This window comes from Nesoenas mayeri (assembly GCF_963082525.1).
Source record: "Nesoenas mayeri genome assembly, chromosome: 6".
Classification (NCBI taxonomy): Eukaryota; Metazoa; Chordata; class Aves; order Columbiformes; family Columbidae; genus Nesoenas; species Nesoenas mayeri.
The window spans coordinates 8072852-8085846 of NC_137545.1; the positions used below are offsets into that span (position 1 = coordinate 8072852).

The 12995-nt window shown below is 40.2% G+C and overlaps 1 protein-coding gene across 1 annotated transcript in view; it reads right to left on the reverse strand.

Annotated features, from left to right (window-relative positions):
- PCNT (pericentrin) overlaps positions 1 to 12995 on the reverse strand; it is an 86161-nt gene that overhangs the window by 34344 nt on the left and 38822 nt on the right. Inside the window, exons 25-33 of the mRNA XM_080346363.1 lie at positions 12812 to 12963; positions 12147 to 12361; positions 11468 to 11679; positions 10208 to 10370; positions 8996 to 9139; positions 6057 to 6095; positions 2454 to 2683; positions 1909 to 2028; positions 1388 to 1408 (exon numbers count right to left, since the gene is read on the reverse strand). Of these exons, the coding sequence (XP_080202489.1) occupies positions 1388 to 1408; positions 1909 to 2028; positions 2454 to 2683; positions 6057 to 6095; positions 8996 to 9139; positions 10208 to 10370; positions 11468 to 11679; positions 12147 to 12361; positions 12812 to 12963 (1296 nt within the window). The remainder of the gene's footprint in view (positions 1 to 1387; positions 1409 to 1908; positions 2029 to 2453; positions 2684 to 6056; positions 6096 to 8995; positions 9140 to 10207; positions 10371 to 11467; positions 11680 to 12146; positions 12362 to 12811; positions 12964 to 12995) is intronic.

A 12995-nucleotide genomic window follows, 5' to 3' on the forward strand; every position in this document is an offset into this window, starting at 1 on the left:
GACACTATGACACTTTATGCATGAAAAGTGTCGTTTTTAACAGCTGGTTGGCTAGAAATCTGGTGGTGCAATTCTGTAGCTAAGGAGACACTTTCACAACCCTCACCCTCACGGCATCATCTCATATGGAAGCTTCCAGTGCCAGTCAGCACTCTCTTCACTAAATAATCCTACTCACGTATTCCTTGAGCCTAGAGAGCAGCAGAGAGAACAACTACGGATTTGTTATAACTCTCACAGGCAGAAATTAGTTCAAGTGAACTGAATTGTTGCAGAGCGAGCTCGTTACAGCTGCATTAAACATTCTACAAGAACTGTTTAAGTCCTGACATCTTGGCCCAGATTGCATGTGTGCCTCACCCTACCCACAAATGCTCCTTCCTTAGTTATGTTCCTTGTGTGTCTCCCTCCAATTAATTTGTTATCCTTTCTGAGAAAGATTGCAAAATTACAGCTGCTTGTCTAATTTTTTTCAGATCCTCCTCTTTACTGGGCCACAATCACACTAGTAAATAGTAACTGTCATTCATCTAACAGCTGGGACAGAAAGCAAGCTGTGGTCTTAACAGTTTCAAGTATTTTGAATAACCTGACATATATCCTTTATGATTCTGCCACAGATTCCTACCTTCTGGGTGCAAACAGATCTTCAACAAGTCATGTGGCCTTCAAAACAAAACCTTTGCCATTCTTCTTCTGATCTTTGCCACAGTGTAAATAACATGTAGGCTACGTGTGTTATATACCCAGAAAATCTTAATGCCAGGTAATGGCATTCATGCAAATGAGAATCTGAGTCTGATGCAGAATGACACGTAATCACTCTACTTCTTAAGAAGCTTAATAACATCCCATCAGACATTACAGAAGTGACAATCAGGTGCCCTCTAGCATGGAATAGTCACTATCAAAGATTCAGTTGTTCCTAAAAGATTCGCCTCTCCAACACTGAGGTACACAGTTTCATAAACTGTATCTAAATTAATAGATGGAAATGAAATCAAGTAGTACACACGTTGACATATAAGAACAGGGCCACAAAAAAAAGCTGAAGGGTAAGGTACAGTGTATCATTGTGCTTCCATTATCTTTGTTTCATATTACTTTCATGTCAAAAGCTCCTTTACAGTAACTGCCTGTAATGCATCTGAGCAATAAGCCAGGGGAATGAAGCACTTATGTACAGGAAATTAAATGGAAAGCAATTCCTCACTCCTTGCTAGAATCCTGCCACCCTAAAACACGTTTCCTTTTCTCCAAGTCAAGCTGGAGCAGACTTGACATATCAAGAACGGGGAAAAAAAAGCCAAAGCAGATCTAATTAATATAAGAGATTGGAAGGAGAAGGAAAGAAAGGTTAAAGAGGTGTTCATGCTGTTTTCCATACCTGTAGAATCAATTCATAGTTCTGTATAATGTTCATTTATGTGAAGAAAAAAAAAAGGCAAGCAAAAGTTAATCTTTGAAACCAAGCATCAAACACACGAACATGTGAAAAACACAACTGATTCAAAGCTTAAATAGGACAAGGCATGCAGACAAAGAACACATCTTATTACAATCGGTGCAGCTGGAAAAATTAAACATGTTTAGAACCCAGGAGTTGTCTCTCAGGTGTACTCCATAGAGCAGAGTGTCTGTATTGTTGTCTTTCCCAATTAATTTAAACCAAACTGTGAAAGTTTGCTGTAAAGCACAGACAACATTTCTTGCCATCTCCATAAGAAACAATGCAAGTACAATTTCACTGCCTAAATGGAGTCCAGTCCGACGCAGGAAAAACCTGCTCTCTGGGTGACAACAGAGGGAAATAAAGTCTCTCAAGAGCCAGGTCCCAAGGCAATATAAGTTTTTGTATTTAAATGTAGTAAACAAATGCCTTTGGCCACTAAGTGTGATTTTACTCACCCTGTGCTCTCTGGGCTCTCCTGAAGTCTGTGGTTTTGCTGAAAGTTTTAACTGTTCCTCCAGTCTCTGAATTTCCTGCTGAAAATCATCACGTTCGTGTTCTCTTTCTACAGCTTGCTCCTGTCAACCCAGGCAGAGATAATGAAAATCTTTCCTAAGCAGCTTTTCACTTCATTAAACTATTGAGTACAAGAAAAAGCTCAGGTTTGTTTTTGTGATGAAGAAACGGTGCTCACTTAAAAATAATTAATACCTTTTAGTAGTTGTGAAAGCATAGCTAAAATTACAGGGAAAGACAAAAAACCCCAAACCCTTTTGGACTCCAATGTACATACAAACTACAGTTAGCGATTAAGGAAAAAAATATCCTGTAATACTACAAAAAGGAAATTTTTTAACTACCTTTTTTCTTTTACAAGACTAGAATACTAAGGTCTTAATTTAAAACAAAACAAAGTATCCCGTTTTAGGAAGCATCTTCCAAGTCTCAATCTCTGTATTTATCACCTCCAAAGCCATGGAACCATGGTACCAAACTTGCTTACATCCATGAATTGCCGCTGGTTTTTAAGCTGTTTTTCAAGAACTTGAATTTGTTGTTTTAATTCAGCAACCTCCAGCAGCTGTGTAGCCAGGTCTTGATTACTGTGCAGCTGTTCTTCCAGTTCCACTTCCAAAACTTTCATCTGAGAGCGGAAGTTGGAATGGTCCTTCTCTGCCTGACACTGAAGCTCTAATTTCTCCTTTGTTAAAAATTCTACTTCCTTGAGTAGACCTGAATGAGAACACAAAAAATAAAAGTTTTCAGCGCAGGGTACAAAAATCAAATTGAGTTTAAGGGGAGATGAAATTCAGGTACTTTGCAGTGCATCAAAATAAAGAAAAATCTCCTGAGATGGTCTGTAAGAGACACAAAGGAGGTGTGATGCTTGACTGCCCATCGTGTTTCTGAAAGCCATCCCTGTTAAGACTACAGTCCAATGCAGGACACAGGCATCTGTTCTCGATCCCAAAGTGGATCTTGGTTGGGGATATTCTGGACATATAGGAAGCTTTTACCTTCACCCCTGGAGACCTCACAGTTCCAGGAATCCCTCTCTCTCCTGACCAGGAGTTCTTCAAATCCCCTCTTTGTCCTTGCCCTCTCAGCCCCAGCTCTGCACTTCTGCTCCAGAAGCTCTTTCCAAACCACACCAGATCCTCAATTCTCCAAATTCATTCCATTCCAGATGTGCTCCAGCATTAAGACCCACACTCCACTTTCAGCCACTTAGTCTCATAGCCATCCTTCCAACTGCCTCATCCTTCACTATTCTATCCTTAAAATCCTTGCCACCCCTTCCATCCCAGCCTTTCACCCTACTTCAAATCTCTTCCCAATCAAGCCAACCAATACTGAATTCTCAATCAACCCAGTTCTGAGGCTTTGAAAGGAAGAAACACCTGGGAAAAAGACAGTACATACTTGCCCTATACAGACTGCAAAAGGAATATCACAGTGTTATCCAGAGCTAATTTATACCTATAAACTGCATTTTCAATCAGTTGGATGCACTGAATACACTCTTTAGGAGACCCAAACTGAGACTCCACTGTGCATGCACTTGAAGCACAACTATTTTAATGTGAGTATAGCTAAAAGTAACCTGAACATGAAAATAGAAGTCCAGCCATTTAGCATTTAAAACAAGGTCCTGAAAGAGCTCGTTATTTTACTTTTCAAACATTCCATTATTCATGTTAAATGTTTGCAGTCGGAGAAAAAGTTAAGTCTGATTCCAACAAGGACCTTAACAGGTCATCCAGCCCAGTCCCCAGAATGGGATAATTCCCTTTTCAAAGCATGATCAACTCAATCCGTATGATTCCTGTCTTAACATCTTTTTAAAGTTGCTGCTACAAAGCTTCGAACACAAAAGTGATACCACAGCCTCCTTACAACATCTTTTCTAGTGCTTCACTATCCACACGTATTTAATTAAATTTCTAAACACTTTAAAATAAACCAAGAAACATGAACATTTTGATGTTCTTCCTTAAGATGATAAGTGTCACAAGCTTAGAAAGATGCAATAACACTTACATTAAACATTGGGGAAAATGTCACCACAGTAAGGATAATGAAGCACTGGAACGGACTGTGCAAGGGCTGTGAAGTCTCTAAAGATTAAAGAGGCTGGACAAAGAGAAAAAAGTAAAGCAGATTCTATTTTGAGACAAAAAATATGCACTAAATGAGCTCTCGAGGTCCACAGCAACCCTGTGATTCCATGATTAGGTCACCTTGGTCTCTTAGTGTAGCAACCAACTGATAACAGTCTGAATTCCACTAAGAGGCTGAATCACAGCCATAGCTCAACAGAGAATATCTCATACTAAATGCTGTGTTTTGCCAGGCAGGACATGGGAATACAGCAGCACCCTATTGTACATGCTTATACACAGTGTGTACTGACCCCCTGAGAAAAGAACTGACTCTTCTGTGAAAATAAGCATAGGAATTTTTCCTTCTATATTCTAAGAAACACAGCCATTAACAAGTTGGTGGCTTCGTTTTACCTTCAAAAGGAACACTTGCTTTCTGAGGAACAAAATACTGATTAGAGAAAATTCCAGATCACGGATTTGTTTCTTCGTAGGGAGAAACCTGCTGTTTATTAACGCTAATTCAAATCATGCAGTTGCACTTCAGTAATGCCCCAGCACACTCCTCCCCGCTCCCAAGATCACCATTAGGAAATGCCAAGCTCCATTCTAAGTGCATTTTATTAGCGAGGCCATTCTACTCATATTAGTATTCCACGTCAAAGGGAGGAGGCATCAGCTTTTCAAGGATTAAGCCACGTCAATCAACTCCAAACAGTATAATTTTTGTTTAGCATATTTTCCACATACTACAGACAATTCCAAACCAGAGGAAAAGTACTACAGATGGCTGGGGTGGGGGAAAAGGGATGAATTTTAGGGCTCAGCGCTTGCAGCAAATGCAACTTTTCAGGTTCTAATGAGTTGCTGGCAAGAGCTGGGCTGCAGGTACCAGGAGAACGTCCATCCCCAAACACCCACCAACCAGCCAGGTCAGATGTTCCCTCTCATTGAGGGGAGCAGCAGACCTCAGGACAGCGTGTGAAGCGGTTACCAAAATTATGTTAAACAAACACAGTGTTTGAGGGAGATCTGAATGGACACAAGGAATAAAGACGTAGTAATGGGCAAGACAACCCAGTGCAGCTTTTTAGCTCTAACTGGAATTTACCTAGATAATCCTTTTTTATTCACCTGAGGGACTTGAAGGGCTCACATCCTTCTCAGGGGAAAAAAAAAGGTTTAGAAATAAGAGACAGTGAATATAGAATATGCAAGAGAGCACATCTATGAATATGTATGTACACACAAATAAAATTAATCTAAAAACATAATAAGAGAATTCTGTTTTGAGTAGACCACAAAACACAATCATGGTGGAGATGAATTTATGAGATGTAAATGTTTGCTACTCAGGGGAAAAAAGAAAAAAAGCATCTTTCAATTTGGCACCTACAAACTTCAGTTAAGCCTTAGACTTTCAAAGTCAGTGTAAAACTCAATGGATCCTTCTTGCTTGTTTTCGGTTTCATCTCTCCTCCCATAAGCAGCCTTCCTTACCATTCTGCTTTCCCCATCTTCTTTATGACCTACATACCCATTCAGCGACATTTCTCTAGTCTCCCTTAGACTTCTTTCAGTTCTTGCTGTATTTTCTTAGCTCTCCATTTTACATCATCTTTTTTTTTTCTTTTCTGCCCCTTTGAATTAATAATTTTAATAATTCACTGGGTATCACTGCAAGCTCACAACCCGCTCCATCCCCTCAAATGAAGAGTGAAGCTGGCAAAGATAACAGCACAATGCATTTCAAGTCTAACAGCATCAAAACTGCTTTTTTCCTTTAATTTTTGGTAAGTGAATTGAACATTCTTAGTTTGAGTTGTTTTCTGATGCATCACAGAAGTTGTAACATTTTTTTGCCAATATACTAATAACCTCAATAATTTCTTAGGCCTGTTCATGAAGTACTATTCCTCTTTGTTAAAATAAAACTACCAGTTCATTCACTCAAGTGTTATAGCAACACAAACCAGGAAAAACTCACACTCATCATTACAAACCTGAGCCTTCGTTTTGTGCTACACTAGCGATAGGTGCTCCTAGAAATCAAAACACAGACATGTACAATACAATAGGACATTGTGATCCATTCCGTCCTACAAATCACTAAAAGTTCATATGTAATAAGATAGTGCCTACCTTTTATCTGGCAAAAATGCACTTCATCTTTATTATGACATAAAACTCCTGATCACGCGTTGATTCATGTCTGTAACTGGACTAGAGCTACTATAGGAATGGTTTTACATTATAACCATGCAAGTTTGTTGCAACATTCTTGGCTAGTCATTTAGGCATTTTTTAAGACAATCAATAATCTTTCTGCAATTTTCCCCAACAGAGATGGAATAATTAATGTCTCAACTCCCCCTTTTATTTCCTGCCAGGGGATTCAAAGCAGGATTCCGTCCAGCAGGACTCACTGGCACAGACTTACAGACTCTGTCACACATTTCCACGACACACAGATGTACTTGTGTTCAGCAACATGGTGGAATTACTTTGAGTTTCCTGTGGGACATATTACTCAAGGCCATAATCACTGTTGCAAAGCAAGCACAACATACATTTAGTTTTAGTTGCAGCCCCTGAATCTGTTTGTGTTCTGCTGCCTTTCCCCCAAGGAAGGGAGGTTTTCCCGTCGCCTCCTCCTCTGCTTACTGGGGCAAACGAGCACAGACTTGGTAAACTGGGACAATCTGCACAACACCAGCATCCAATTTTCTCTTAAGTAAACAGTAAGATATTATTAAGATGTCATGTGAGACGTCAGAGATGGACACGACTTTTAATATTATAGTAACATATGAACTATACATTTTAATAGAGCCTGTTGCGATAGGACAAAGGGTAATGGTTTGAAACTGAAGACCGTAGATTCAGACTAGATATAAGAATTTTTTTTACAATAAAGGTGGTGAAACACTGGCCCAGGTTGCCCAGAGAGATGGTAGATACTCCATCCCTGAAAACATTCAAGGTCAGGCTGGACAGGGCTCTGAGCAACCTGATCTAGTTGCTGGTGACAGGGCTGGTAAGGAGGTCTTATGAGGAGCAGCTGAGGACTCTGGGTTGGTCCAGTTTAGAGAAAAGGAGGCTGAGGGGTGAGCTGGTGGCTCTCTGGAGCTTCCTGGGGAGGGCAAGCAGAGAGGGACACGCTGATCTTTTGTCCCTGGTATCCAGTGATAGGACACGTGGGAATGGTTCAAAGATGCACCAGGGAAGGTTCAGAGTGGACACTAAGAAGCATTTCTCTACCAAGAGAGTGGCCAAACACTGGAATAGGCTTCCTAGAGAGGTGGTCGATGCCACAAGCCTGTCAACATTTAAGAGGCATTTGGACAATGCCCTTAATGACATGCTTTAACTGTTGGTCAGCCTGGAAAAGGTCAAGCAGTTGGACTAGATGATCATTGAAGGTTCCTTCCAACTGAAAGATTCTAGGTGAAGATGTCCCTACTCATTGCAAGAGTGTTGGACTAGATGACCTTTAAAGGTTCCTTCCAACCCAAACCATTCTGTGATTTTATGTACAACATGAGTAGTTTGATTGCACTACATTTGAAAGGTTGAGTGCAGAACAGAAGGATGGTGGCCCACAAGAGCAGGACAATGGTAGAGTCAAGAGTCAGAAGAGCAGTAAGGTAAAGAGAAGAAGAGAAGATGAGGTGGGAAGCAGACGAGTTGCAGAAGAATGATACAGCAGGACTGAAAGCAGGCAGGAGTTGAGAACAGAGGTTCCTAAGAAGTGGACAGATAATAACATATAGACTGTGTCCAGTCAAACACACCCCTCCTATAGAATTTGGGTTGATATCCTGAAATCTAGAGTCTTTACATTCTTCTACTACTGACAATGAAGAAATTCACTAGAAAACTGTTTCTTGCTGTCTTTATTTCTGACCTAAGCACACATTATGTACAGCTACCTGTTCTGTAGCCTGGTCAGGCTGTAAGGATCTATGTGACATAGCTGAAGGTGGCATCATGGTCACATAGCTGAGGGTAGCGTAATGTTGGCACTAGCAGAAATGGAAAGGCAGTGATCCCAAGTGATAAATTTCTACTGGAAGATGATACAGAGAAATTCACTAATAGAAATACTAGAATTGAGGCTGCAAAATCAAGAAGTCAAAACTATATAATGTTATTTAAATGATTCACAGATTCAAGCATAAGACAGTCTTGAGTTCCTGCATAGCACAAGTCACACAACATCTTATCTGAGTTTGGTTTGGTATTTCAGTGTCTTTGGCTTGCAGTGAGCCACTCTTTACATACAAGTTTAAGATACTTGCCTCACCTTATCCTCTCCAACACCACTACCTCATTCAGCTTTTTCAACCCAGGTACTTTTAAAAACCTAAAAAGACTTGGAGCTTGGTTGTTAAAATCTTTCCATAGTCATCCTTACTGATCATGTGTGTGTGTTTTGACAGGATAAGGCTGGGGAGCAGGGGAAAAGCTTATGTACGAAACTTAAGTACACATCATCATCACAATTTTTTCATGATTTAATAATTCAAATAATCTTCCAGGAGTATTTTATTGCTTCCATCATTATTAAGCTCTCTCTTTAATCCTGGAAGCAGTCTCTTTGATTGCTGTGTTAAACAACCAGCATTTCAGTTACTAACTAGGTGCTAATTGTCTGCTGCAACTAACAACCTGTAGTTAATACACACCTCTTATTTTCACAGACACCTCCCATTTCTAACTAAGCGTAAGACTACAGCAGTACTCTTCACTAACAGTAGTTCTTATAAGCAAAGAACCAGCTGCTTTATTTTATTTCTGCTTCTGTGGGACAACCCTGCTGACCTCTGTACCAGACTGAGCTGCTCGCTGGGTCACCAAAGCAAAGGCTGAAGCACATCGCTGTGTGCCCTGAGCGAAGACAATTTCATTTTCCACTAATAGTGTTACACCCGCTCCTCACCGAGAATTGCTTGCTCCTGGGTTAGCTCCTGGAAGCGTTCACGCATATTCTCCAGCTCCACAACAAGGCGACGCTCAGATTCCTCTTTCAGATTCAATGCCTCTTCCAGTGCAGCTTTTTCTGCAACATAGCCTTCGATAATGCCTAAAATCCCAAGTCACAAGGCAAATAAAGCAGTAGGCAAACTCATCTATTGGAAAAAAAACAGCTTGAAAACATGAATAAACAATTTTGTGCAAACAAAGGAAGATGTGCAAGATGACTTAAATTTACACTGTACCTTGGGCTTTCTGAAGTATCTTAAGGAATAAAATGTACCAGTTAATATAGTCTAACAGATTTTATGAAGCTGCAATGTCAAAAAACATCTCCAAACATACAGAATGTATATGGGGATTGTGAAGCCTTGAGGGTCTGTGATCACCTCTCAGCCTGACGCATCCTCTGCTGGCAGCTGAAGTTCGAAGAAACACAATCTCCAAAAAGTAGGATCAAGTGTTAGATTCAGAGCCCAAGAAATCCCAGAACAATTCAGAGAAAGGAAGGTAACAGGATGTTGGAAAGACTAAATAAACCTACAAGAGTGTGACTGAGAAGAGGAATGGAAAGCAGATGCCATGATTAGGGAGAGAAGCTCAACTTTAAGGACAAGGGAACCCTCAAAGATTCTCTTGCACAAAGAAGATGACCTGAAGTTGTAATCTTCAAGGGGGAATTAGACTGACAATACACAGTCTGTGATAACACTGAGATCAGTCTGAGTGTGTCTCTTCTTACAGAATCTATTTATGCCCGCACTACCATGAAACATTGCTCTAGTTCATGCTGAACTCTTCAAAGTGAGACGGGTGGGCTGATTTACACCAGGAAGTTATCTTTTCAATAATCCAAGCTCCCAGGTTTAGACATGCAGGGATGTAAACTGCTGGTTTAAAGGTTAGGGTATTTTTCACACGCAGTTAATGGTGTAAATATAGGCCCAAGCACTATCACACTTGCCCGAGGGAAATGCAATTCTAATGAAGAGTTAAGCAGCAGATCTGCAAGAGAAGACTCAAGCCTCAAGTAATTCAGTAATCTGAAAGGCAGAAAATGGATTATAGACAGGTGAATCAACAACAAAAGACACAAAAAGCATATCACAGAGATTTGGAGCCATGAGCTATGAGTAAATGCCACAGAAATCTCTTCCTATTGGTTTCATTTTCTTACCCTCTGCTTTATGAAGCTCTAGTGCCAGCTGATTCTTGGCCTCACTTTCCTCGCTGAGGCACTCGATAAGCTCTTGGTGCTGACTGACCACCTGGGCAGTTTCCTGATTCCGGCGGCTGAATTCTTCTTCAAACTGCGCATGGTTTTCATGCATTTTCTCCAGCTAAAAGGAAACAATTTCCCCTCGCGTCAAGTCTCGGATGCACATGCAATGTAACAAAACTACAGACACTTAAAGAAAAACCTTCTTAATTTTTTAAAACATTTATGCATTAAGGTCCAGATTTTGGAGTTTCATTTTAGTACTAGGTTGACTTTGCCCAAAGCCCCTGGACATTTTGGTCACTCCCTGTACTCACATCCCTACATTTTTGCCACAAATCTTACTTAAGCATAAGTTTCTTTACTGAGCATGAAAAGGGATTCCTCCCTGTTGGCTAAACTCTCAGCTTGACACTTCCTGAACCACTTGAAATTCAAAGCATCCTTGCACCTAAATTCTTTAAGAGATCCAGGCATGTCTAACAGTGAAGTCAATACATCATCAGGTTTCCAAGGTATGGCCCCAGTTCTCTGACACTATGCATCTTGCACTCCTATGTGGGCTTATTTCCTCAACACACTGATTACTGTAGCACTGAATTCAGTCCTGTAAATGTCTACAGTACTCAGGCATCTACCTCACATTTACAACTTCTCTTTGCAAAGCTGAATGTCTAGACACTGCAAAACAGCATGGAAACACATTCTTTTATAATATTGAGTTGAGCTCCTTTTATCACAATTAAGCCATAGATAATTACAAGGATGTTTGCTTGCTGCTATCTGCATATTTCCAAAACATTTTAACATGGGGCTGAGTTTTCTTGAACCTCTTTATCAATGTTGAAGCATTGATGTGAAATACAATAAAAAACCCCTTGAAAACCCCTAACTCTTGTTCTCTCAAAGTTACCAAATGCATCTAAAATCCTAATTTAAATCTGCTTAGGGCAACCAACTTACAACCTTCCTACAGGATCTGCTAGGAAAAAAAATTGTTAAAGTCTCATTTATAAGAAACAATAAAATAAGGGCAAAACCTTCACTGTAAGGAGTCGCAGATGCAGATGCCTCCCTATACTGGTAACTCACTGTGTATTCAGCCAAAATCTGTTTCTTTTTAGTAGCCAGTCCTACAGGGTGCTAAATACACAAGCCTTAAAACAGATTTCACACTTTCTGTATAGATGTATCATTATCGTGATTTAAAAGTTTTACTTGTTTAGTTGATTCTGTGACCAGGTCCAGAAGCCTCTCCACTGCAGCGCGCAAACGATGACCAGTTCTCAGTATCATTTCTTCATTTTCACACGCCAGTTCCGGCTTTGCAAAAATACTTTCGCATAAGTACTGGCTCAACTCAGGACCCTCGTAAGTCGCTGGAGACAACTGGCTGCGTTCTGTGAGAGTTTCATCAAGCAGCTCGTTCACTGAAAACAAGGAAGCTATTTAAAAACACAAAGATGATACAGAACTACCACTCGGGTACCAACTGACATCAGATGGTGACACTGGTTGGTCCTGAAGATGTATTATAAGGTGAAAACTTGTAGATATCAGTAACTCAGTGTTGACAAATCAAGAGAGTCTTGTGCAACATCTGGAAATATTGTGCTATGCATTAGGGCCTGAAACTCATTCACCAAGTTAATCTTTCCTGCTCTATAATTTGTTCAGCCTTCTCCAGTGACATTTTAGTATTTCCACTATTAAAATAATTAAAATGAAAGAACACTGACAGAAACTATCTTAACTGCGGAGCAACTCTGAAAGGGAAACAGAAAACACTGCAACAAGAGACAGCCCCTTTCTGAACCTCATCTCTATAAAAGGAATTTAAATGCTGTTTTTCAAGAATGTGAATTGACTACATCCAGTTATGCAGATCTATACTCACCTTTTCCTAGGTGATGCTTTTCTTTGGCTTTGAAATACTGCATGAATACCTTTTCTTCCATAATACTGTGACTTTCTCTAGAATCTCCAGAAGCCAGACTGTCATCAAGGCAAAGACCAATCTTGCTACAGATAAGGTCCTCAACAGCTATCGTGGCCTTCACCAAGTCCATGAGCAATTTCATAAGATGCTCATAAGATTCCTGCAGTTTTTTCCTAGAACAAGAACATACCAAACACTTGAAAAATTACATGCACTTTATTTGAAATGAACTTTGAACCTAGTGAGAGCCTGACAGTCTAAAATGGATATCTTGCCAGAGTTGAACAGTTATCAGAGAAGATGATTCAGATGACCCACAAAAAAAACAAAGCCCTTTTCACAGAGCAGGGTCAGCAAAACACCCTTGCCTTCTCCACAGTTAGATGGAAAGACTTATACACAAGCATTTTGGATTTCCACATCTGTGGAAGCACCAGTAGAGAGAACACATCTATTACTATAGTATCTGCAATATCAAAATGACTAGGGGTGTTCTGGCAGAAGAGACAATTTATAACTATGAAAACATTTTAGTTTTTATGAAAAGCAGTAAGCTACTTTATTAAAGATGAGAGAGCGAATTCAAAGACCACTAAGCGTTATGTAAGCCAAGGTGTACAAACCTTTCATCCTTAGACTGCTCAATATCGGATCTCAACATGGCCACCAGATTCCCTCCCTCCTGGTTTTCTCTGTCCCGCCGCTGAAGAAGCGTCTCCAGTTCAGAGTTGGTCTCCTCTATTTCACGGTTTAAAGACTCCACTTTATTTTCCAGCTGTGGAAAATACACGAACAATGCAACAAAAT